Below are 27,105 nucleotides of genomic sequence, written 5' to 3'. Positions count from 1 at the left end.
AGCATAAGTGAATGAATTCCTGGATGAGGCAAGTTCTCTTTCTAGATGCAGAACATGAGACTGGTAGAGATTTGGTCCTTGAGATCATACAGCAGCCAAATGGAAGAGTTGAGGTATAACCATGGGTGTCCTGAGTCGAAATCTAGCCTCTTTCTCATGTGAAACTGGTTTGCCACTCTCTGTGCATCACCTGGGAATTTTCCCCATTCACAGGGAAGATCCTTTCAGCCTCTGCTATCCTCTTCCCCTGACCACTTCTCTGCTGCCTGTCATTATGTGGCTGTCTCAGAGTTGAATGATGGCATTCTTTTATTTCCAAATCAAGAGAACCTTACCTTGGCTTTGTTGTTCTCAGGAGCTCAAGTTTTACTCTCTTGAATACTTCTTGTTATCTGGATTCTTCATTGTTTCCCTTTTTGCTGTGTTTGGTTCAACAAAAAATTTTTTTGTTATTTTAGTTTTTTCAGTACAGGTGGTTGAACCAAGAGCCTTGCACATGCTGGGCAAGTATTCTACCTCTGAGTTACATCCCTGCCCTTCACTGATGTTTTAAATATCTATTCTGGCCATGGCACTTTATTTAGTGCTACTGAAAATATGAGAATGAACATTTGACCTTGGCTTCCTGGTACTTTTATATTATTTTTAAATTTGAGTTTAATTAAATGAAGTTATTTTTTTTTTTTTTTTGAGGTGGGGTCTCACATGTTGCTCAGGCTGGCTTTGAACTCCTGTGCTCAGGCAGTCTCTGGTGTCAGCCTCCCATGTAGCTGGGACTACAAGTGTGCAATGCTCCTTCTGGCTCCTTGTATCTTTTATAAAAGAATGTGAGAGTTGGGTGTGGTGACCCATGCCTACAGTTCCAGTTACTTGGGAGGCTGAGGCAGGAGAATTGCAGTTTGAGGTCAGCCTTGGCAATTTAGGGAGATCCTGTCTCAAAATAAAAATTAAAAAAAGATCTGGCAATATAGCTCAGTGGTAAAGCACCCCCGAGTTCAATCCCCAGTACATTAACAAAAGAGAGAGAGAGAGAGAGAGAGAGAGAGAGAGAGAGAGAGAGAGAGAGAGAGAGAGAGAGAAGAAAAAGGATGTGAGACAAACAGACAAACACACTTATGTAGCTACCTACAATATATTTTTCAAACTGCTGATGGGGTCTCACAGCTTTCTGGAGAAAGTAGCTTTTGGTGGTGACTTTAAATGTTTCAGTGGTGGCCCAGGATGAGAAGGCAGTATGAAAGTATGTATGAAAGGCAGTATGAAAGCAGTGTGAAAGATGTTTGGAGGAGGAAAGTTGCAGCAAATAAATAAATAAATGTTTCAGTGGTGGCCCAGAATGAGAAGGCAGTATAAGCAATGTGAAAGATGTTTGGAGGAGGAAAGTTGCAGCAAATAAATAAATGGTCCTTTAAGACTAAAGCTTGGAGTATTAGAAATGAAAGTGAGTAAACTAGGTTGTCGGCCCCCTTGGGGTGAAGACTTCAGATGCGTGGGTAAAATGTAGTTCCATTTTGCTTCCACAGCTGTCTCTTAGCCTGTTAACATTATTCCAGAACTTTCCCCCTTAGAGAATGAGGCATCAGCTCAGCATTTGACATTTAGGTGCTTTTAATGCTGTGAGTTTCTAATCTGCTGCTGGTTGGTTTGGTAACAGAAAAATCTGCCAATTTCTGGACCTTTTTTTTTTTTTTAAAACCAAGAACTGCCTTTTTCCATAAATCTCCCCCTTCAATGAAAGCATTGCCTCTTTTGTTTCTCCTTTTCTGCATCTATATGTATGAAAAGCAATTGCCTGTTGTAGGAATGAACCTCAGCCAGTTGGAGGAAGTCTTATTATTTTTCCTATTAGGCCTTGTGTCCCGAAATCGCCCTGAGGAGGAGGACCAGTATTGGTTGAGTATGGGCAGAACTTTCCACAAAGTGACACTGAAGGACAAGATGATCACAGTAACTCGATACCTTCCCAAGTGAGTTCTTGGATATTTAAAGTCTTTAGCTACTGTTCTGGATTATGTCTGCTTGCTAATTGTGTATAGTTCTTAGTTCAAACAAAGGAAGTTGAGTTGTTAGTCTTTTCTTTGTTTTAAAATAATCCTGAGATGACTTTAAGGTTATAGCTTACTTCCAAATTTGATTCAGCTTATGTTTAGCATGATTACTATTGAACCAATTAAAAATGAAGAATGTGAGGGAGCTGGGGATATAGCTCAGTTGGTAGAGTGCTTGCCTTGCATGCCCAAGGCCCTGGGTTCAATCCCTAGCACCGAAAAACAAAGAAACAAACAAACAAAAAAAAGAATGTGAAGAGAGAAGAATGGAAAATTTAAGATCTGGGAAATTTCCATAACAGTCCTTTGGGATGAGATGAGTTGGCTGCTGTATTTGAGGGTTGGTTGCCAAGAATAGTGCTAAGTGCATTAGACAGAAAAGAGAGAGAAGAATTGGGAGGAATGATTGTTTGAATGTCTAGGCATGTTCTTTATTTTTCAGGTATCCTTATGAATCTGCCCAGATCCACTATACCTACAGCCTGTGTCCTTCACACTCAGACTCAGAGTTTGTTTCCTGTTGGGTGGAATTCTCTCATGAGCGGCTAGAGGAGTACAAGTGGAATTACTTAGATCAGTATATTTGTTCTGCAGGCTCTGAGGATTTCAGGTCTGAGAGTGTCTTTTCATCTTTGCTGCTTGGGTGTACACATACTTTAATGTTTCTTTTTTCTGATGACAAAATGGTATCTGTTATGTCTTTCAGAAAAAAATGGAAGAATAAAAATACATCTGCCTGGGTTAAAAAGTAGTTATGAGGTGGATAGGGAGATGGTTATACAACAATATGGATGCACCTGTCACTGACTTATATACTCAAAATTGGTTGAAGTGGTACATTTTATTATGTATAGTTTACTACAATTAAAAAACAACAAAAAAAATTAAAAAAAAAAAAACACCAACAACCATACTGGGAGCTGGGATATAGCTCAGTTGGCAGAGTGCTTGCCTCGCATGCACATGGCCCTGGGTTCAATCCCTAGCACCACCACCAAAAAAATACTGGATTCAGTGGTGATGTGCCCTTTGGTGCAAGTGTCAGTGCAGATCATGTTCTTAATATTTTCTTGACTACCTGGCTGGTTGGTAGCTTGGTGCTATCTCATGTTTAATTTTTTATTTTTATGTACAATTTATGATAATGATGATGCAAAACTACAACTTTGTTGGGCCTAGGTGCACATAAATGTTTTGACTTCTTTGGGATTAAAATAATACTGAGTTTTGTAGTCTTCCTTTTGAGCTTGTGTCTGAAATGAAGCCATGCGCTGTATCATCAGATGACAGCACACCAGTGGAAAGGTGGAACCTTGCATACCAATCAGAGAGAGATCACTTGGAGCACTTTAAGTATCTAATTTTTCTTACCACTACTTTGTGTTTTCCTTGATCCTCTGTAGCTTAATTGAATCTCTGAAGTTCTGGAGGACCCGCTTCCTGCTTTTGCCGGCCTGTGTCACTGCCACCAAGCGCATCACAGAGGGGGAGGTCCACTGCGACATCTATGGGGATAGACCTCGTGCTGATGAGGATGAGTGGCAGCTCCTGGATGGCTTTATCCGTTTTGTGGAGGGTTTGAACCGGATCCGCAGGCGGCATCGCTCAGATCGCATGATGCGGGTGAGGACTCCTGGGGTTCCTTAGGGACTGTACCTAGTATAGTATACAGGATCTGTCACCTCCTATCTCTCAGGAGCCTCCCATTGGCTAGTTTTTTTTTTTTTTTTTTTTTAAGCCTCATAGCTGTCTAATGTTTATTTTTAATCCCAAACTGTGTTGTTATCCATTGTAGGGTGAAGAAGGGGGGTTATAGGGTACAGACAAAGACTGGGCAATGTCCCATGACTGGAGCTGTTCCCCTGAGGATATAGAGCCTTTATCTGCTCTCCAAGTGGTCCAGTTTTGAAACAGCTATCTATGTGATGTGGTGGTGAATACAGACGTTTAGGAGGTTAACAGAAACAGTCTTTTGTTACTCTTATATCACTTTAAGAGTTTTTAGCACCCTTGTTTCTTCATTTCAATCACACACTGCAACCCAATGGGAAAACTGAGGCTACTGTTATGGGATATATCTGAGGCACTTTGCCAATAAAGGGCAGATCTAGGATTCAACTGTTTTGTTTAAATTAACATACAATATAATTGACGTGGCTCTGTGTGTGTGTGTGTGTGTGTGTGTGTGTGTGTGTGTGTGTGTGTGTGTGTGTGTTGGGGGGCATACATACTTGCACACAATCTATGAATTTTAACAAATATATAGATTCAGGCAGCCACCACCATGATCTGCTAAAGAATAATTTCATCACTTAAAAAATGCTCCATTATGCTACTGTTTTTAGTCATATTCTCCTGCCTCCCTGTCCCCTAGCAACCACGGGCCTGTTGACCATCATGATTCTTTTATCTTTTCTAAATATCACAAAAATGGAATCATATAATATGAAATCTTTTGAGACTGCCTTCTTTCAGTTAGCATTATGCTTTGGGATTTATCTAAATTGTTCTAAGAATCAGTAGTTCATTCTTTTTAATTGCTTGGTAGTGTTCCATCATCATGTTTTTATTTTTATTTTTTTTAACCCAAAACAAAAGTTCTTTAATCTTCCTTCCACATCAGCTGCCTTTTGTATGCAGCCTCACTTATGATTAGGAACATTTTTAGGAGATCTTTTATACTGGGAAGAGCTTTGGTTTTGATTTGAGGCAGCTGAAGTTTGAATTTCATCTCCAGTGCAATTTGGAATAAATTACTTAACTTTCTGAGCCTCAGTTTCTTCTATCATTTCCGAACACGAAGAATCAGTATTCCTCTACTGTGTTAGTTGAATTCCCAGGGCTTGAAGATGAAGAGGCTTATCCTGGTGTGTGAATGGGGTCTATTGCAAAAGCCCTTTTGAGCTTCATCTCTTCTTTTCTGCTTTAGAAAGGAACTGCCATGAAAGGCTTGCAGATGACTGGGCCCATTTCCACACACTCCCTTGAGTCTACAGGTCCCACTGCTGGGAAGAAAACCTCAGCTCTGTCTGCCCTGCTAGAGATGGAGGCCAGTCAGAAGTAAGTGCCTGGTTCAAGAGGGACCTGCCCCACCCTGAAGACCCCAAGGGTTTTCAGTGCTCCACTCCTCTGTGTGGGGTAAAATCTGTAAGGAGCTTGTAGGAAAGAAGATGTTTACATGAAAAGAAAACAAGGCTAATACCTGGTAAGTGTTGAATAATATGAAATAGGGCAGCAATTATAAACTTTCAGCCTGGGGCTTAATTTGAACTTCAGACACATTTTGTTTGTCCTACAGAACATTTTTTACGTATTTTTATATATATATATATATATATAATAATTTTTTAAAATATTTTTTAGTTTTTGGTGAACACAACATCTTTATTTTATTTTTATGTGGTGCTGAGGATCGAACCCAGCGCCCTGCGCATGCCAGGCAAGCATGCTACCGCTTGAGCCACATCCCTAGCCCATATATTTATATTTTTGATGAATTCTTTCTATGTTGCCCAGGCTAGTCTTGAATTCCTGGGCCCAATTGATCTTCATGCCTCAGCCTCCTGAATAGCTAGGCATATACCACTGCACTCAGCTCTCAAAGCGTTTTATTTTTAAAATTTTTAAGTGTTTGGTACAGGTATTGATCTCAGGGATGCTCTACCACTGAGCAATATCCCTAGTCCTTTTTACTTTTTGAGACAGGGTCTGGCTAAGTTGTTTAGGGACCTGGTAAATTGCTGAAGCTGCCTTGAACTTGCAATCCTCCTGCCCTAGCCTCTTGAGATTCTGGGATTGTAGGTATGTGCTATTGCATCCAGCTCACAAAGCATTTTAAGAGTACTTCATCCAAGGGCTAGGGCTATAGCTTAGTGTCAGAGCGCTTGCCTAGCATGTGTGAGGCACTGGGTTTGATCCTTATCACCACATAAAAGTAAACAAATGAAATAAAGGCATTCTGTCCATCTACAACTACAAAATAAGTAAATAAAAAAAGGAATACTTCATACCCCTCTAAAAAAATGAATACTTTTTCCCAAATTTTCTATTTTGAAGATTTCACATAAAATCCTTGATTTTATATGAATTTTTAAATGAAAATAAATGTAAGATGATCTATGATTCTATTATACAGCATAAAAATTATGTAGTATGGATTATATAATACAATATAAAGTTATAGAGTCAGCTTTCCTTTATTATTATTATTATTATTTTTTGAGATAATGTCTTATTGCATTGCTCAGGCTGGCTTCAAACTCGCAGTCTTCCTTCTTCAGTGTGTTTTGCTTTAAGTAGTCTACATTTGTAGCCTGCCACATTGGCTACACTTTATTTTATTTATTTTTTAATATTTATTTTTTTAGTTGTAGTTGGACACAATACCTTTATTCCATTCATTTATTTTTATGTGGTGCTGAGGATTGAACCCAGGGCCCCGAGCATGCTAGGCCAGTGCTCTACCACTGAGCCACAATCCCAGCCCAGGCTACACTTTAGAAGGACCTATGGTTCTTACTCTGGTCTTGGACTTGTCTTGTATCCTCAGTTATGTTACCTGGCTGGTTTCTCTAGGCATTTGGGAATGTTAATGTAGTTGACAGGATACCAGCTGGATGATACCTTGCTTGGGAGGGCAGGGAGAGTGTTCCAAGAGGTGGGATTTAATTTGGTCATGAAGGCATCAAAAGATTTACATTGAGGGGAGATGGGACTTGGGGGGAAAAGAACATTGCTATGCATAGGTAGAACCTGCCTTGGGCAGCTTTCTTATCCCCCCAGTAAGATTGGATTCTTTTTCTTTCCTCCTTTCTTTTTTTTGGTACTAGGGAATGAACTCAGGGGCACTTAACCACTGAGCCACATCCCCATCCCAAGATCAGGTTTTTGACGCTGTGTTTGCCTGCATCCTGGGCCTATGTTCATTAGAGCACTTGTCAGTATTCTCCTGAGCGCCTCAGAAATCTGTTTACTCTTCTTTCCTTTACCATGACTGCTTTAAGGGCAGAGGTTGTGACTCTGCCCAGGACATAGTAGGTATGCGGTGGATATTTATGGAATAGTGGAAGATAGGATGCTGAGCATCTCTCTGTATATTTGTGGGGCAAGTGTGTTAGGGGAGACTGGACATTTTCTTTTGGGTGTGACGGCCAGTATTGGGTATTGTTCCCAGCAGGAGCCAGCACACATTACACTTTCAGAAAGCAACAATGAAATGCATGAGAGAGTATGAGGTATGCTGGAAGGTGCAATTGACAAGATAGCATGGGAAACTGGGTACAGTACATCATCATGTGATCTTATACCAGGAGGAATCCTTTGAAAATTATTTTATTTTTGCGGTGCCGGGGATTGAATCCAGAGCCTTGCATATGGTAGGCAAAATCCCCAGCTTGAAAAATTTTCTGTTTTAAATAAATAAATCCTGCTTTACTGATCACCAGGCTGCAATGATGATTGACTCCTGGCAAGTCTTGTTTCATTTATATTCCACTTGTGTTCACCTTTCCTTTTATTTTTTTCTCAAATCCTAGACAAAAATAAATACCTCTCATCTGTATTATTTCAGAATGTTTCTCTGAAAGATATGTCCTCTTTTTTAAAAAAAAATTCCAAACTACAATACTATAATTTACCTAAAAATTAAGGCTTTTTATTTATTTATTTTTTAAATACCAGGGATTGACCCAGAGGCCCTTAACCACTGAGCCATATCCCCAGTTCTTTTTTATTTTTTGAGACAGGGTCTCAAAAGTTGCTGAGGCTGACTTTAAACTTGATTCTCCTGCCTCAGCCTCCTGAGTTGCTGGGGTAAGTATTACCATGCCTGGCCATTACATTTCTTATATCATAAAATATCTAGTCTGTATTTTTGGTAGAAGTGGTTTCTTCAGGGATAAGCCTAGAGATAGGAGTGCTTGGCAGGTGGGTGCCAGGAGACAGAGACTAGGTAGAGGAGGGTGATGATGAAATGGAAAAGATGGGATATGGCAGGAGAGCAGAGGAACCCAGTAGATTGCCCAGAAGATAGCAATGAGAGAAGGAAAGTGGGTAGGTTGGGGCTCATTACTGATAGCTCTGTATCTTCTTCCAAAAATGTTTCTGACCCAGGAAAGGCCCTAGAACTTTGCTTGGCAGCTTCTCCCTACAACTAATCCTTGAAAGAGAGAATAAGAACTGTATGTACTGGAAGGGTGTAAACCTGGAGGGTGTGAAACTAGGGGTGAGGTATCTTATTTTATTTTTTTCAGTGAGTCATCACTGAGTAGACACCAAGGGTTTCTTTCCACTCAGACCAGGAGAAGAAGGCTCTCTTGGGGTAGTAGTATCCCTTCATGTGAAGGGTGAGAATCAGTTAACCCTATGGCAGGAGGCAGGACAAAGAGACCTGAGGCTTATTTCTTGTTCCCAGATGACTGCTTCAGGGGGACATGCTGTGTTTTTTTTAAGAATGGATATAGAGTAGAAAGAGCCAGACTTTTTTATATAACATTTGTTCACACAGCATTTTCACAATATCTCTATTTTCTTTATTTATTTTTATATGATGCTGAGGATTGAACCCAGTGCCTCACATTTACTAAGCAGAGCACTCTGCACTTGAGCCACAACCCTAGCCCCTCCACAGAGCATTTTTTTAAATGTGTTTTTCTTATTCTTCTGTTGCACCAAGCAGATTAAAATTTTTCATCTATATTCTTATTGTGTTACCATAATGTAACTATGTTTTTTTCTTTATGGTGCTGGAGATTGCACCCAGGGGTATTCTATCACTGACATATTATCCGAAGCCATTTAAAAAAAATATTATTTTTGAGACTGTCTTGCTAAGTTGCTTAGGCCGGTCTCAAACTTGGGATTCTCCTGCTTCAGTCTTCTAAGTAGGTAGGATTGCAGGCATGTGCCACCATTCCTAGCTTGTCTTCATTTCTTCTAGTTCCTTCCAGTTTTTATCTGTAGGCACAGACATTTTGTCAGTCTCTCTTGGAAGGCAGATGCCTCTGAAGTCTTATGTGTTTGCTGATTAACAGCAGCGGAATCAACTTAAGGTAACAGGTATTGGCCAGCAGGCTCCTCTACTTCTATTAGAATAGTAAAGCTTGATGATAGCCAAGTTGGGGGAGGGCAACACAGACAGACAGACACTTCAAACAGTTGGAATGTTCTCATCCAAATTCAGGGTGCCTCTTATGTGTGCTTGTTGCTTTGGGTTCCATGCTGAAAGCAGACCAACCACATGATATAGCATACTGTCTACTTACCAAGGCATGTGAAGGGCATCTCTGTACTTTGTCTTTCTGCTTCTGTGTAGGCTGTCTTTTTTCTTCAGTTCATCCTTACAGGCCCACCCAATGCATATGGCATTGCATCTGTGGAGGCTTGTCTACCTGTCTTTTGTCAGAATACAGTGTGTCCTTGTATATCTTCTCATATGTATACCTTGGTGCTCATCATTTTGTGCCAGTCTCCTCCCTAAACTGTTAGACAAGGAGCCTCTAAGGTCTTTCTAATGTCTGAATCTCTGACCTAGTCTATGGGTCAGCACGTGAAAGGCAATTCAATCAATGTAGATTGTTATATGTATCAGACAGTGTATCTGGAGGGGTAATGGGAGTAACTGAGAATTCCTGCCGCTGCTGTTGCCCTCAGGAAGTACCAAAGAATGTCAGGGTGTGTATTTGTGTATGTGGCTTAGGAAAACATGGCTGCACTGTGGTAGAAGAACACAGATAGATAATCAGTGTGATATCAGTGGATGAGGAGAAAATGCATTTATTCTGCTATTCCCCTATTAATTATACCTCAGAGTTTCCAAGTTGATATGGAAGTTTCTCTCTTAATATATTCCAGCCAATAAAGAGAGAAGGAATGACAGAATATCATTATGTATAGTCTCTAAAGAATTAAGAATCTATCAAAGATTATTAGTAGCACTAATACCAACAGAGAGAGGCAGCAAGCCACTATGGGCCTTCAGATAGAAGTGTACAGCTCCACTTGGGAAGCATTCTTGCCCCAAATTGCGCCTAACTCTGCCCAAATCTCTAGGTATAACTTCTAGTTCTTGGGAAGTGCAGGGCACAGAGGAACATGTTAAACAAGAAAGAAATGAAATCAACACATTTAGACTATACATTTGCAGAACAGATGAGCTACTTTCTTCAGTAAATAAGTTACAAGAAGGGATGAAGAGGAGCTTATACCTTAAAAGATGCTTAAGGGACATAACTAATTGTAAAGTAGGGACCTTATTTGATTTAAAAATAATTTTTTTCGTAGTTGTAGATGTACAACATGCCTTTATTTTATTTGTTTATATTCATGTGCTAAGAATTAAACCCAGTGCCTCACAAGTGCTAGGCAAATGTTCTGTCACTGAGCTACAGCCCCAGCCCCTGAATTCTGTTTTAAATCAAACAAACTGTTAAGGTTTTTTTTTGAGATAGTTGGAGAAATTGATATTGTAAAAGTAAAAAAAAATTAATTGTGGCTGTGTTTTTAAAAATTATTCCCTTTTTAGGGCTGGGGATATGGCTCAAGTGGTAGCGGGCTTGCCTGGCATGCGTGGGGCACTGGGTTCGATCCTCAGCACCACATAAAAGTAAAGATATTGTGTCCACCTTAAAAACATTATTTCCTTTTAGAAACAATGCAATGTATATGGAAAAATAATACCATATGTAAGTTTTTCTTCAAATGATTTGGTGTGGAAAGGAGGGAGATATAGATGGAACAAGATGATCTCCAAGTGTTATCATTTTGGTGGCTGGATATGTAAGGATTTCTTACATTCTTTACTTTTGCATATGTTTGAGTTTTTCTATAACAAAATATTTTAAAAGAGAGTGTTTCTGGTTACTGTGAAGACAGATTTTAATTGCTGGTGTGAGATTACTTTGTGGTCAGTAACACAAATATCAGAATTTGACCTGAGGCATATGGTTCACTAATAGAACTTTGCCTAGCATGAGTGAAGTCCTGGATTCTATTTTTAGGACCACATACAGAGAAAAAATCAGAATTTTAAGATGAAAATTGTTGCAGATTGCATGCCTGGGGGAGCAGACCAATTGGAAATTTAGCATATAGGCTGTTTATTAAGGAGAGTCCGTGAGCTTAACACCTTTGAGAGGGAGTGGGAAGAAACAAGAATGGGTACACTTATCTGCAGTATCTGGTGACAGCCTTGGGTGACCCTGTCTGAACACTGGATCTGGCATAGCCTTCAGAGATTAGCTGGGTTGGGCCAATATTGTCAGGCCTTCACAAACACATACACATGCACACCACATTTACGCTGTCTCACACACACACTGATCATTAATTGGCTGTGACATCCTGTGGGTTGGGGAGCTCAGAGGAGACTGCTCTGCAGCTGGGACTGTCCCTTAATGCACTGACCCCTGAGCTACTTGGACAGTGTTCCCAGTTATTGAGGCAACAAGGCCATAGCAGAGGGATCTAGGTGGTGCCTCACAGTGTCCACTGCAACGATATAGTTGATATTCCACATCTATGGGTGTTGTATTCGTGGATTCCACCAATCATGAATTAAAAACATTCTGAAAAAAATTTGCATCTGTGCTGAACTTTAGTTCTAGGTATTATGCTGACTTTATTTTTAGGTATTATTCTCCAAACAATACTATATAACAACTATTTGCATATCATTTATTATGTGTTAGATATTATCAGTAATATTATTATGTGTTAGATTATATCAGTAATATAAAGTGTGTGGGGAAAGGTCTGTGGTTTTATTTAAATACTATGCTGTTGTATATAAGGGAGTTGAGTATTCACAGGTTTTCGTGTCCACAATGGGGTATTAGAACTGATGCCCAGAAGATACCAATGTGAATTCTACATATATTACAATAATAATGAAACATTTAAGACTACAATATGAGCCTTCTGAATCTTACCTAATAAGAGTACAGTGATATAGTAGAACAAAGTAATTTAAGCTAAAATAGGTCATAATTAATTTTTTTTTTAGAGAGAGAGAGAGAGAGAGAGAATTTTTTTTTTTAACATTTATTTATTTTTTTCTTGGTTCTTCGAGGACACAACATCTTCGTTTGTATGTGGTGCTGAGGATCGGACCCGGGCCGCAAGCACGCTAGGCGAGCGTGCTACCGCTTGAGCCACATCCCCAGCCCCAATAGAGAGAGAATTTTTAATATTTATTTTTTAGTTATCGGTGAACACAACATCTTTGTTTGCATGTGGTGCTGAGGATCGAACCTGGGCCGCACGCATGCCAGGCGAGCACGCTACCGCTTGAGCCACATCCCCAGCCCGGTCATAATTAATGTTAGTATGGAAAAGGATTTGAAAATGATCATGAAGGTATTATTTATGTACTTCAAAACTGAAATAAGATGAAATGATATAAGAAAACCACATTTGTCTTTTTCATGAGATGGTGTCTGTTAGATTTAGGTGCATATTTTGAGGGGGTTGGGTATTAAATATGTTTGAAAGGATAACATAAATTCCTTCAAAATATATAGAGTTAACACATTTCCCCCCTTGTGTCATATATGAATGCAGCCCTAATTTTCAAAATATGCTTTTGCTGATATGTTTAATAAAAATGAGAAAAAGTCTTCCCAGAGGACTAAAAAAATGGTGATCAATTCCAGGAAGTAGGGACCAATTAGGTGCCCTTTAAAAGTAATAATAAGCTTTTATTTAGTCAATGTTTTGCTGTATTGTCCTGGCTGGCCTCAAACTCCTGAGCTCAGGTGATCCTCCTGTCTCAGTCTCTTGAGTAGTGGGACTACAGGCATGCACCACCACACCCAGCCCAGAATGATCTTTAAATTGTGCTGTTTTCTGATTTATTGTGGAGGACTGGTGACTGTTTAAGACAGTTTAATGAAGTTAAGTGTACCAGGTAGGTCCTGAAGAAGAAATAAGGCAGAAGCTTGTGTGTGTGTTTTGAAGATACCAGTAACAGAGCAATCTTCATTTTGGCTAATGTGGATCCTTCTTTACGCAAGCTGCTGTCATATGTTTTTTCTCCTTTTAGGTGTCTGGGAGAACAGCAGGCAGCTCTGCACAGTGGAAAAAGCTCTACCCAATCAGCTGAGAGCAGCAGTGTTGCAATGACTCCCACCTATGTGGACAGCCCACGAAAGGTAAAGGAGGCCACTCCTGTGGGGAACTGCCGAATGCCCACAGAGACCCAATGTGTAGGGTAGAATGGATAACCCTTCCAATCCAGGATTGAATGTGGTAAAACTTTGGATGAATTCTTCCCACACTCTTTTTTTTTTTTTTTATTGTTGGTTGTTCAAAACATTACATAGTTCTTGATATATCATATTTCACACTTTGATTCAAGTGGGTTATGAACTCCCATTTTTACCCCGTATACAGATTGTAGAATCACATCAATTACACTTCCATTGATTTACATATTGCCATACTTGTATCTGTTGTATTTTGCTGCCTTTCCTATCCTCTACTGTCCCCCCTCCCCTCCCCTCCTCTCCCCTCTTCTCTCTCTACCCCCTCTACTGTAATTTTCCCACCCTCTTTTAAGGTTCTATTACTTTTACCATCTTTATTAACAAACTTTCATATTCAAGTTGTAAGGAAGATAAATTCTAGTTAAGTGCAGTTACAGAAGAAAGTAAAACTGAACTCTGTTGGTTCAGTCCTGAGATCTGACTTGAGTTTTGAAATTGGCCATCTGGTTTTATTGTAGCATCATTGTTAGTTTTCCCAGTCAGGAGTACAGTGCTTCTGAAGAACCTTCTAAAAGGTTTCATTGTTCTTTAATAATGGAATTACTTTCAGTTTTCTTAGACTCCTGAGAAATATAGTCAGACAGAAGTGTTCTGGAAAGAGTAGAACAAAAATAAAAAATTCCGAGATTTTATACCTCTATAAGGAATAGCAAGTGCAGTAGAAGGGCAGAAAACTCTATAGGTGAGGCTTTTTATCTTTTAAGACCAATGGACTTGACTTTGTTATCTTATCTCCTGAGAAATTAAAAATTTGAATTATTCTGCTGTGGTAGGATGAGCTGAATGTACTTCTCTTATCTGGAGGATGAAAGAGATTCAGTGAATATATTTTATCTCTCTAGGCTATCATTTTATCTCCATGTCATAAAAATATTTCATGTCATTCAATATTTTTTCAAAAGTATGATTTTTTTTCCTTACCAGGAATCAGGCACTGTCCCACCAAGTCATACCTCCAGCCTCAAAATGATTTGTAAAAATAGCTATGAGCTGAGGTATAGCTTAGTGGTATAGTATGTAGTTATGTAGTTAGTATGCACAAGGCCATGTGTTCATTTCCCCGGCACCACACACACAGAAAAGCCATATAGTCAGGCATGTGGGTGTTTGCCTATAATCCCAGCAGCTTGAAAGGCTGAGGATCACAATTTTGAGGCCAGCCTCAGCAACTTAGTGAGGCCCTAAGCATCTGTTTCAAAATAAAAGATAAAAAGGGCTGGAGATGGCTCAATGGTTAAGTGCCCCTCAGTTCAGTCCCTGGTACAAAAAAAGAAAAAAGCCATATAATATTTAATCATAGGAATGTAACTTCATTTGGACATTTTAAAATTAGAATTATAGATGCTTTCTAATTTTGAGATAAATTTTGTTAATTATTCTATAAGTTATAATCTGTGATACATCACAATTATAAATAATGTTATAATGACCTTCCTCACAATAATATTTTGAGCATATCTCTGATTATTTCCTTAGCATAAGTTACTAGAATTATATTACTTGAATTACTCAGATGGAGGGATTAAAATATGAGACTAGTGGGGCTGGGGTTGTAGCTTAGTGGTAGAGCACTTGCCTTATATGTGTCAGGTGCTCATATTAAAAAAAAATGAGACAAAAATGCCATCTGAAGCTCTAGGCATAGTCTATATGGACCAGTGGCCAGCAAACCTAAATATATACATTAGGCTTTTGGGCCAAAAAACAAAATAAAGCTATTACATAGGTAGTTCTATAAACATTTAACATTATAAAGCAGTTTATCTCTCTCAGACTGTAAAAAGACAGTAATTTGCCACATTTGGACTACAAGCTATAGTTTATTGATCGTTGCTCTAGGGAGTAACTTTAGGTTCCAAGGAGAACTGGTGTGCAAAGAATGTTCTATAGAAAAAGTTTTTTTTTTTTTTTTTAACCTGTTCTCATGTGTACATGAATCTTAGCATCATCAGCACTTCTGCCAATATATGTTCTGGCAGAGAGGAGTCAGGAATGGAATAATGAGGTACAAAAGTCCCTTGTGTGCTGCCCACTAGCTTTTTTAGTTGTTTGTTTTGAACATTTGTTTATTGTCATCTTTGAGGATTTTAAAAAGTGCCAAGGATATGATAGAGAAATTATAGAGTCACAAACATTTAGATTAAAATATACTAAACACCAAATGACTAGGTTGCTATTTAGAACGCTCTCCCGATCTTCCAATTGAACATTTAAATCCAGCATAGTAACTGCTACTATTGCTGGACATAGACTCTTAAGTTTAGAGAAGTGGAAGGAAAACTGCTATGAGATGTCCTGTTCATATGCTCAGAAATTCTCAGCCATGTCTTCAGGTATCATTTTGTGTTGGCTGCATGAGCAGTACCTGCCTGTGTTTCTCCATAGCCTCAACTTTCCAAGGTTTGTTTGCAGTGACTAATGGGGAGTAGCAGCAATATTGTTTTCAGTGGCTAATGAGAAATAGCAGTAATATTGCTAAAAAGAATATTCAGAAATTTCAATAATTGTAAAATTATTCTACATTTGAGTTGAAGAAAAATTGTAGGAAAGCAGAGACATTGATCAGGAGCCACTTCTGAATTTTAGTTGTAATCATAGCATAAAAAATAAAAAGATTTTGAAGGGACAGAGGCTGTTTGGAAAAATCTTCTATGTCATTTTTGTTTCAAGTATATGACCATTTTCACCCCATATGATTAGACTGGGGGTAGAGAGCTTTAGAAAACCCCTCAAATGAGTGCTTGTGTACCTGACATTCTATGTATCTTAGCTTCTTGATGATTACACAACATGTGGAGGAGAAGGTATGGCTGCTTCTGTACTGCTGTGTGCTTAGACGATTAATAGAGACTTCTTCCTGCATCGAATCCTCTTCTCCCATCTGGCTGCCATGTTCAATAACAGGCAGAAGAAACCTGATATCTCAGTATGTTTCTTGTCACCCAGCCAGGCGGGAGGCCAGGATATTGCTACTATAGCCTTTGCCCTGTCATCCCTCAAAGCTGTGGCCTTTCCCTCTTCCTTGCCATAGGTCTGAAGGAATTTCAGAGCTATGTGGGAGGGCAAAAGCATCCAAGCCACACTCTTGGCAGACCTGAGGGAGCTTGGACACACCTTCTAACCCAGGTGCTTTCTCCCACACAGATGGGATATTCTGCCCAGGAAGGTGTGAATTCTTGCTCATACTTTGCATGTGGATATTATCTTTCTGGGTGGCTCTCTCGCCTTATCTCTTTCTTCTTCTTTTTTATTTCTTTTTTTTACCCCATTTCCCTCATGGGTCCTTGTTTTTTTCCTTCCCTTCTTGTTTTTATTTTTATGTTTTATGTTTCATCTCCTCCTTCTTCCCCCCATGGTTAACCGATGGTACACACTCCATTTCTTCACTCTCTTGCACCTGCTGCTGTTGTTGCTGCTTCCTCCTCCTCTGACTTCAGGATGGGGCCTTCTTTATGGAGTTTGTCCGCAGTCCACGCACAGCATCATCTACCTTCTACCCTCAGGTTAGTTCAACTCCAGGGCTCTGCAGCCCTTGCATGCCTGCCCATCAGCAAAAGCCATGAGCTAGCCTTCTGTTCAGCTCTGAGCAGATGGAATTGGCTGAATCTGAGTTTGAGTTGCAGTCAAAATTTGAATTTGATCTTTGAAGTATCATCTCTTCCATGTTTGCAGTGATGGTAGAATAGAAGAGATTCATGTAAGAAGGACGAGTGATCCTCCTGATGTAGAGTCAGTTTTGCTCATTGCTGCCTGACTAGTTCACATGGGTGCTATGGATGTCATCACATTGCATTATCTTCCCTTTTAACTTTTATAAGCAACATTAAATATGTACACTTAGTTGGATGTGGTGGTGCCTGCCTATAATTTCAGCTACTGGGGAAGTTGAGGCAGGAGTTTCCCAAATTCAAGGCCAGCTTCGAATTTAGCAATGACCCTGTCTCAGAATAAAAAGTAAGAGGGCTGATGACCTTTTACCTACAGTCAGTGGTAATGGGTTCAATACCCTTTACAAAGAAGAAAAAGAAATATGCATACTCAAGGAGTAGACATTCATTATTTTCCTTCTAGTACTAGATGGATTTATACTATATGTCAAGAAGTGGTGAATAAACAAAGCCAACATATACAAATATGTATGCTCTGTGTTTTGGGTTAATGATGTGTGACCCTGGGTAGTTTGCCTACCCTCTGGGCTTCACTCAACTCATTTGTCAAATAAAAGATTTAGACTAGATTTTTAAGGGCTTTCAAGCCCTTAAAATTCTTCACTTTCCTTAAGTATTTTGTCTCACAACATAACCTAAAAGTTAATTACAGAATTAATTACAGAATTATAGAAATGGAGAAATTGTGAGATGAAGTTGCTTTATACAGCATAGGGTAGAGCTGGGATTTAAATACAGGACACATAGCCTTGACTTGAGACTTGCTTTATAATTAACAATAACAATAACTGTTTTAGTAGGTCCCTGGTGAAGGGAAATAGTGTTCTTTCCTTTACTGAGGCCGCTAAATAGTATAGGAAATTGACTTTAGTTATAGAGAATCCAGTAAACAGGGTTCATGCTGAATGAGGCAATGTAAAGAGGATGGAATTGGGTGGTTTATAATTTCTTATTTAATAGAATTCAAAAGTATCATTTATTGTGTCCCCACTCTGCTGGTGCTTTGTAAACAATCTTTAGTTCAACCTATAAGGTGAAGTTATTATCAACCTTTCTTCCAGATGAAAACATCAAGACTTAATGAAGCTAGCTGATCATAGAGCACTCAACTAGTGAGTGGTTGAGCCCTTACACTGTGGATTTGGTTAACATTGGAGTCTCCCCTTTAATAGGAGATCAGATATTGCCATGCTTGTTGTGTAGGTCTTCAGATGTCTGTATCTACCTGTTCTCATGAGTTCATGACCCTGAGTAAAAGCGTCTCAGGACCTCCATGTCCTAATCCAAACCTTTCTCATGTCTGAATGTGGGAGGCACACTTGATTTTTTTGTTTAAAACAGGCTTGCATTAAACCATATTGTCTTTTGCTTTCTACCCAAAACATGCCCTTGTGAACAGTTTTGGACTTAGATTAGAATTTAACATAATAAATATAGGGCTGCAAGAGAGTTATTTAATAATAACATAATAATCTATACACTTCATGTGGTAGAATTTACCTGTAGGACAAAAGTGTGATTCTTTACAATTGGGAATAGTACATAAAGATCAGATTTTGGGAGAAGCACATAAAGTTTATATTACCCACCAGGTGTATTGTTAAAAAATGTGTAAATTGTTTACAAAATTAACTTATATTAGAGGTAGTAAGGGAGCTCCCTACATATACAAAATTAAATTGTACCTTTTTAATTGTTTTATGTTCACTTTTTCTTCTTCTTTTTTTTTTTTTTTGGTATGGGAATTGGACCCAGGGGTGCTTTACCACTGAGCTACACATCCCAGCCTTTTTCAGTTTTTATTTTGAGACAGGATCTCACTAAGTTGCCCAGATTGGCCTTAGCATCCTGAGTTTCTAGGATTATGCCCCATGTCCTTTTGAGTATTAGAAATAATATACTCTTTTCAACAAATTTCAATGGAATGGAATCATAAGGAGCCTATTTCTGATGATAGTGCAATTAAGTTACATGTCAATGAAATACTGATAATAGAAAACCCCCATATATTTTGAAATAAAATAACATACTTCTTTTTCTTTTCTTTTCTTTTCTTTTCTTTTCTTTTGTTGGTACCAGGGATGAACCTAGGTGTGCTTAAACACTGAGGCACATCCCTAGTGCATTTTTATTTTTGAGACAAAATCTTGCTGTGTTGCTTAGGGCCTTGCTAAATTGCTGAGGCTGGCTTTGAATTCTGGATTCTCGTGCCTCAACCTCCTGAGCACGTGGGATTAAGGTTTGTGCCACCATGCTTGGCAAAGTAACACACTTCTAATTAATGTGGCAGGAATGATATAAATACCTAACATTGAGCTGGGTATGTGATGGGCATGTTGTCAATAATGATTAGGATTAATATAGTCATCTTTCTTTGTCTATCCACAGATTCAACCAACTGTGTATCAAAAATATTCAGGAAAAAAACGCATCTATACTTTACATGTACAGACTTTTTATTGTCTTCATTATTCCTTAAGCAATACAGGACTAGAATGTAACTCTGATAAAACACTTGCCTCACATGCATTAAGGCTTGGGTTTGATCCCCAGTTACAAAAAAGAAAAGACAAAAAAACTAAACAAAACTAAAACAAAAACCCCTAAGCAATACAGTATAACAACTGTTTGTACAGCACTTGTACTGTATTAGGTATTATACATAATCTAGAGATAATTTGAAGTATATGGGTGGATGTGTACAGGTTATATGTAAATAGTATGCCATTTTTTTTTTTTTTGTGCATGGGGGTGGGGTGGGGTGGGGTTTATTGGGGATTGAACTCACGGGCACTTCACCACTAAGCCACATCCCCAGCCCTATTTTGTTTTTTATTGTGTCTCACTGAGTTGCTTAGTGGCTCACTTTTGCTGAGGCTGGCTTTGAACTTAAAATTCTCTGCCTCATCCTCCTGAGCTGCTGAGATTACAGGCATGCACCATCACACCTGGCTTTTTTTTTTTTTTTTTAAATCTTTTTAAAATTGGGGATTGAATCCAGGGGTACTTTGTCACTGAGCTACATCAGTCCTTCTGTTTTTTATTTTGGTCTTAAAACAGGGTCTCGTCAAGTTGTTGAAGGTCTTTAATGAGGCTGCCCTTGAACTTGCCATCCTCCTACCTCAGCCTCTGAGTAGCTGACATTATGAACATGTACCACTTTGCTTGGCATCCTTGGATTTAAATATCCTGGGGGTCCTGGTGTCCTGGAACCAGTTCCCTGCAGATACTGAAGGGTGATTGTTACTGTGTTGCCAGATTATATTGTCAATTTAATGCATCTCTGCTTATTAAGGACTATTCCCTCTCTGTTTTTTCTTTCCACCCTAATCCAGGACCAGAAAATATCAAATGTGTAGTTAGCCCCTTAAAAGAAAGGAGCTACATGTTAAAAGACTATTAGCTTTTAGGCTCTGGTGTCAAGCTGCCTATCACTCCATGAACTGGTGCAAACCTCTCTCTTTGCCAACTGCACTAACCTCCCCCAACCTTGGGTTTTTTATCTATAGAATGGGACTAATAATTCTGCTCTTTTCATAGGGTTGCTATGAGAGTGAAATGAGATGAAGCATCTCTGTGGTTAGCTCAGACCCGGCTCACAGTCATTCCTTTTTTTTTTTTTTTTTAAAGATATTGATGGACCTTTATTTTATTCATTTATTTATATGTGGTGCTGACCCAGTGCCTCACACATGCTAAGCAAGTGATCTACCAATGAACTCCAACCCCAGCCCCTCACAGTTATTTTTTATAGTGGATCTGTATATGGTTGAGGGAGTCTGGAGTGGGAGGGAGCACAGGAATATAAATCAGTGAATGAGCTTGATTGAACTAATCAGCAATTTTCTCAATATGTCTAAAAATGGGCTTCAGCTGGGTGGCCTTTTCCACCCTTTCTAGCTCTATGATGACCCTACTGGACCTTGGAATATAAAGTCCTCAGTTCTTGCTGAGTTGCAAAGGTGATGCCATGGTTTTTTTATCCCTCAGAGTAGGTCTGTACTGAGAAGAGATTATTGTTAGTTAAGCTGGGGGGAGGAGCTATCACTGCAATCCAACTTTACTAAGGTAAAAAAATTACCTGTAAAACTAAAGCTGACAATAGTACACAGGGGGTTCCAAGTAACAGTGCCACAGTTGGTGCTCCCTTATGCCACCAGTTAATCATTTTGACTGTGATGAATTTGCCACTCTTTGTTTGATAGCTAGAATAGAGTTGCAGTTTTCCTGTTCTCTAGAAATTGACTTTTGTCATTACAAACAAACATAATTAAACATAAGAATTTGGAGGGCATAAGAAACACTTGATCAGGTAATTTTTTCCTTAGGAGTTAACCTTATGATGTCTTCTGTCTACAGTTCAGAGCCTAAAGGGACGTGGTGATCAAGAGAGGCCCTGACACATGAGACCTTAGTCAGTATTAGGGCATCTTCCCTTTCTTGACTCTTTGATCCCCAGCAGATACTCTCATAAGGAGGCTTAGGTCCTAGCAGCCCAGCCCAGCCCAGCATAACAGGTTGGATTTGCATAGTAAATGTTTCTGGAGTCATCACTTTGTTCAGTTATCTCCATGTCCATGGACACGCTCTTCCCAATATACCCTGTAGCAGCCTCCTGTGTGGTCTTCTGCTGCCATCCAGATGCTTTCCAATCTGTTTTCTATCCTGCCTCCAGGGTTATTTTCTGAAATGAAGTCTGATTGTATCATCCATCATTAACCTTTCAAGCCTTTCTTTCCTTTGGGATAAAGATTGAAATGCTTATTATGCATGAAAGGTCCTGCACAATTGAGGCCCCAAACTTTCCAGTCTCATTTTCTTCCTCATTCTCATCCTCACTCTTATACTCCAGTGACCGCTGTAAGCACCAGATTTCCTTCTGATGCTATGCCCTGGCATGTGCTTTCCCTGACTATGTCTGGTTAATTCCTCCTTGAGACAGATCCCATATCAGGTACTTGAATAATTCTTTTTTCAGCATCTCATTTCTCTCATCACTTCACATTTGTATGACTGGAATTTTGTACTCACCTTCCACACCTAACTAAGCTCCAAGGGGACAACTATAATGTCTGTTCTGTTCACTGTTAATTCTTCAGCTCCTAATCCAGTTCCTGGCTCATAGGATGTGCTCAGGAAATATCACCTCTGAGATGTTGGTAGGGAAGACAGGCACAGAAAACTATGGGGCCTTTTTGTTTAAAATAATAGGATTCCCTATTTGTCCCATTGAAAATTTATTAAAAACCCTGAAATCCAAGTCAAATGTGGAACCATTCTGGTTTAAGTATGTAAGAGGAAGAGCCTGAGATGACACGTAGCCCCAGACAATTGTACCCTGTGATGGCCCCAGAAATGCTGGGTTCTGTAGAACTTTGGGACCACATCTGTTAGGGCAGCAGTTTTTAGTGTGTTCATGGACAAAAGTTTCTGGAGAGTCTTAAGATTGTGATGTGTCCAAAAGTGCCTTTTGCTCAGCGTTCTTTCTTCCGAGACATACATGAATAGAAGGCTCATATGTCCAAGGACTCAATCCCTCCTGAGGATCTCTGGGACCTACTAACCAACTTTGCCTTAACCTAAACCCTCCACCACTAGCCAGGTTCTTACCTGAAGTCTTTGTGCAGGGCTTCCGCAAAGGATCAGGATGTTCAAATGTCCCCAAAATGTACCTGGCCTTGCTGTTTTTTTTCTCCCCCGCTTTAAATTTGAATTGATTGGAAATACTTAAAAGGAGATTTAATACAAAAATCCAAGTTTCTGTCTTGCGTGTAAATAAGCTAGACACTAAGTCTGGTTTCCTCTCTAGCAAAAATCACATGTCTACCAAGCAGTGTGCAGCCCTTCCTGTTTTTAAAAACAAGTACTCAGCCCTTGTCATGGTGGTACATGCCTGCTACTTGAGAGGTGGAGGTGGAGGTGGAGGCAGAAGCAGGAGGACTACAAGTTCAAGGCTAGCCTGCCAACTTAGTGAGACCCCATCTCACAATATAGTTAAAAAAGGGCTGGGAATGTTGCTCTAGCATGCAGGAGTCCTTGGGTTCAATCCCCAGTACTGCAAAAAAAAAAAAAAAAACCAACAACCCCAAACCTCGAAAACTCAGCCAGATGTGCTTCAATATGTTATCTATAGCCCCCCCCCAAGTTTTGTTTCTTTTTTCTTTCTTTTTTTTTTTTTTTTAGTGCTGGGGATTGAACCTAAGACTTGCCCATGCTAGGCAAATGCTATACTACTGAACAATACCTCTAAACCCCCACACATTTTTTGTTTGCAGTTTTTGCTTCTTTGCTTCTACAGTGATAGAAATATTGTATTTTTGCACTGTTCAACATAGTAGCCCCTGCTCATATATAGCTATCGAGGGGCTTGCAGTGTGGCTAATGTGATCTAGGAACTGAATATTTAATTTTATTTTTGTTAATTTATATTTTAAAGAGCCACATTTAGCTAGTAGCTTCTGTATTGCATGGTCCAATTCTAAATGTTAAAAATGTTATTGTAGATCAAAAAATTACTTGATTATACTATAATTTCACACTTTTCCTACATGCTTTTTCTCTTTATTGGGTTTTCTCATGTATTTATTTTATATTATTATATGTTTATTTATAATAGCCTCATGTTTTGTGGAGTTATGTGAGATATAAAAGCACAAATAACTATTCATGAAGAGGTTTTAGGATGAACATGTGGAAAGGGAGGCAATACCTGTAGAGATAGTTCAGTTCAGTTGAGATAGTATCTACCAAGCACTGCTGGATATAGGTCTGTGGTCTGTGTCAAATACTATGGGAGGTACAGAATGAAAAACCCTTTACAAATATTACTTAATGTGTGTCATCCCCTTCCTATCCCCAGATGGTAAGTTCCGTGAGGGCAGGGGGAATATTTTCATTTGGGATGATATTTCTTTCTTCCCTTGTGTCATAAACCTTGCAGAACACCCGGCTATGGGTCTGGGAGTTTATTCCTAGTCCTTCCCGCCTGCTCTTCAGTATATAGGATTCTGTCAAGGGTCTGTTTTTGGTACCTCTGCCTGACCTGAAGGAGCTGGGTGTCTGGAAGGAAGAAGTACCACTTAGCCCATTTGTCTCTAGGTAAGAGAGAGTAGAGTGCTATCTCCCAATAGCCTCCAGGCACATTTGGGAACTGGTCGGGCAGATCTGACTGCTTACTGGTGACTGATTATTCTTTAGCCTGAGAAAGCAGGAATGTGACAAGTGGAGGTGGTAAAAGGCCTGTCAAGGCACCTGTTATGATTGATGCTAATCTCAGAGGCATCCCTGACAAGGCTCTCTCTTTACCATTTTCCATAGCTTTTGGAGTGCTAGGAAGTAGGGAAGAGACTGGCAGTTGGTGCTGCTGCTGATGGTTGTGTGTATGAGAGAGAGAGAGTGAGAGAGAGAGAGAGCGAGCGAGCGAGCACCAGACTGTGTAGATTTCCATTTTTTCTATTGATGTCTTCTTTTCTGTTCCAGGCAGGATCCAATCTAGGCTTCCCATTGTGAATAATGTTGCAATGAACATGAGTGTTCAGATATCTCTTTGACATACGGATTTAGAATCTTTTGTGTACATGTTAGTTATCATGTTTCTCCTGTCTCCTCTGGTCTGTGACCATTTCTTAGTCTTTTTTTTGTGTGTGTGTGTATGTTAGTGTTTGAACCTAGGGTCTCATATGTATTAAGTATGTGCTGTACCCAATCTCATTTCCTTGTTTTTTTTTTTTTTTTTTTTTTTTTTAATGACCTTAATAGTCTTGAGGAGTCCTGGCTAGGGTATCCTGTAAAATGTCCTCAGATATGGGTTTGACTGGTATTTTTTCTCATGGTTACAATGGAGTGGTACCTCAGAGGTGAGTTGCCCTTCTCATTATATCATATTGGGATAGATGAGACCTGCAGGACATGCCTGTGATGGTAACCTTTATCATTTGGTCATGTTGTATTTGCCAGCTATCTCCACTGTGAATTTACTTTTTCCCTCTTTTATGCTCTACTCTTTGCAAGCAAGTCACTAAATTTAGCTAACAGTAAAGAAGATAAGGGGAATATCTACATATGTTAAATGGAACCTCTGTAAGGAAGATTTTGGGTGGGGATATTAAGATGAAACACATCATAGATTAATATCATCCTTTTTGACTGTTTGCTAGATTTCTACCTGTGGTGACTACCATTCTGTTCATCCTGCCTTTTCTTTTTGTTTACCATTAGTCTTATTTCAAAAATGTACTCCATGTGGATTGTGGAACTAAATGCAACCTCTAGAATAAAAATGTGCCTACATGGGGAAAATTCAGGAAATCAAAAAATAAGATAGGATTCAATATAAGGACTTGTAATTAGTACTTTATGTTACATTTAGCTCTGAACTTTTATTTTTTGGAACTAGGGAATGAACCCAGCACTTAACCACTGAACTATATCCCCAGCCTCTGCTCCCCACTCCCCTTTTTTTTTTTCATTTTTATAATTTTGAGACAGAGTCACATTAAGTTGCTGAGACTGGCTTTGAAAATTGCTATCCTCCTGCCTCAGCCTCCCAAGCCTCTGGGATTATAGGCGTGTGTCACTGTGCCTGAGTGGTCAGAAGATAAAGACAAACCAATTCTTCAGGAGAAGCATAACTTTTCCTCTTATTAAGATCTGAGGAAAATATGCATCTTCATTAAAGGCAGATTGTGTGTGATGCAGAACAGGGATCAGGCAACTATGGGGCAAATTTGGCCCATCATCTTGCTTTTGTAAATAAAGTTTTATTGGAATGGAGCCATGCCCATTCATTTACATATCATCTGTGACTGCTTTGGTGCTTGTGCAAAGTTGAATAGTTGTATGAGAGACCAGGTGGCCCTCAAAATCTAGTATGTTTACTATCTGGTCCTTTATAGAAAATGTTTGCCAACTTACGATTTAGAGAATAACTCTTTAACCACATCTCTACCAGAATAAAGAATCATGTACATTTGTGGCAGTATCCCTTAGTTTAGGCTGGTAGAGCAATTCTTAGGTTGCACTAGAGGGGCCCAAAAGGGCCTATGAGCCAGTCTTATTATGTGCATTAGAGTTAGTTCTAGTCTCCCTCAGTTAGCTTGTTGTAATTTAATTTTGGTATTGTGCCTATTCCTAAGCCTTATTGGTTATGGGCTGATGGTGGCTGATAATTGCAGGATGCTTATTTTTGTACTGTTCTAGGTGTTTATGGTACCAGCAAAGACTATGTGTTTTATTTGGTTTTCTTTTAAATCATTCACTGCTGTAGGAGAGCCCAGTGATTCTTTCAGAACCAGGGACAGTTTTACCCCCCCAAGGGACATTTGGTAATATCTAGAGATATTTCTGTCATATCTAGGAGATGGGAAAAGATGGATGAGGTATTTCTGACATGCTGCTCAAGATCTACAGTGTATAGACAGCACCCCCCCACCTCAGTCTTATTTGATTCCAAATGACAATAGTGCTGAGATTGAGATTGAGAAGCCCTTTATTAGGAAGAGCGATATTTATATCATCTAACAAAATATGCAGCTGGGCACAGTGGTGCACTCTTGTAATCCCAGGGAGGCTGAGAAAGGAGGACCACAAGTTGGAGGCCAGACTTAGCAATTTAGCAAGACCACTTCAAAATAACCATTAGAAAGAGCTGGTGATGTAGCTCCATTCTGGAAGTAGTACCCAAGAATCACAAATTAAGAACCTTATACTTTTCCAGAGTGCCCTGGAAGGCTTATTTATTACATTTGCTATGGGATGCAACCTTTGATGAATGTTGTAGGGATTCTAGGTGAGCAGGGCATAGATGTGTGCTGTAGGACCTTTAAAGGAGGTGAGATAGGTATAATGTTACTGTGTGAAGCAAAACCTGGCAGCTGTCAGGAGAGATTCATAGAGGTGGAGTGCTTCAGCCTTGGGGTGGAATGAATCATGAAGTAATTTACTAAGGGCTCAGCATTTAAAATGGCCTTTCAAGATGATGGGCTTTTAGCCAGTGGTTGTGGAGAGAGGAATCTCAGGGTAACAGAACACACATATAGGATTATATAAGCAGATTCTGATTTAGCTGGAAATGTAGATATCAGGTGGTATGGCAAGGCCACAGGTCAGGCAAATGTGCAGAACCCTCAA

At 39.4% G+C, this 27,105-nt stretch overlaps 1 protein-coding gene across 25 annotated transcripts in view; it reads left to right on the top strand.

Annotated features, from left to right (window-relative positions):
• Positions 1-27,105, top strand: part of Depdc5 (DEP domain containing 5, GATOR1 subcomplex subunit) — a 155,764-nt gene that overhangs the window by 93,719 nt on the left and 34,940 nt on the right. For 19 of the 25 annotated variants that reach the window (XR_013434977.1, XM_078039550.1, XM_078039548.1 and 16 more), the window contains 6 exons: positions 1,850-1,967; positions 2,491-2,658; positions 3,452-3,671; positions 4,978-5,108; positions 13,087-13,195; positions 16,747-16,812. Coding sequence is in view for 24 of the 25 variants with exons in the window: in XM_078039550.1 (XP_077895676.1) it covers positions 1,850-1,967; positions 2,491-2,658; positions 3,452-3,671; positions 4,978-5,108; positions 13,087-13,195; positions 16,747-16,812 (812 nt within the window). In the remaining variant the exon portion in view is untranslated. Of the gene's footprint in view, positions 1-1,849; positions 1,968-2,490; positions 2,659-3,451; positions 3,672-4,977; positions 5,109-13,086; positions 13,196-16,746; positions 16,813-27,105 lie in introns of those variants that run through there. The other 6 variants (XM_078039553.1, XM_078039546.1, XM_078039542.1 and 3 more) reach the window with 4 other exon arrangements.

Source organism: Ictidomys tridecemlineatus, chromosome 2 (assembly GCF_052094955.1).
Source record: "Ictidomys tridecemlineatus isolate mIctTri1 chromosome 2, mIctTri1.hap1, whole genome shotgun sequence".
NCBI classification, from domain to species: Eukaryota; Metazoa; Chordata; class Mammalia; order Rodentia; family Sciuridae; genus Ictidomys; species Ictidomys tridecemlineatus.
The sequence above is the reverse complement of the archived record's forward strand: the minus strand, read 5'-3'. Positions and strand labels throughout refer to the sequence as shown.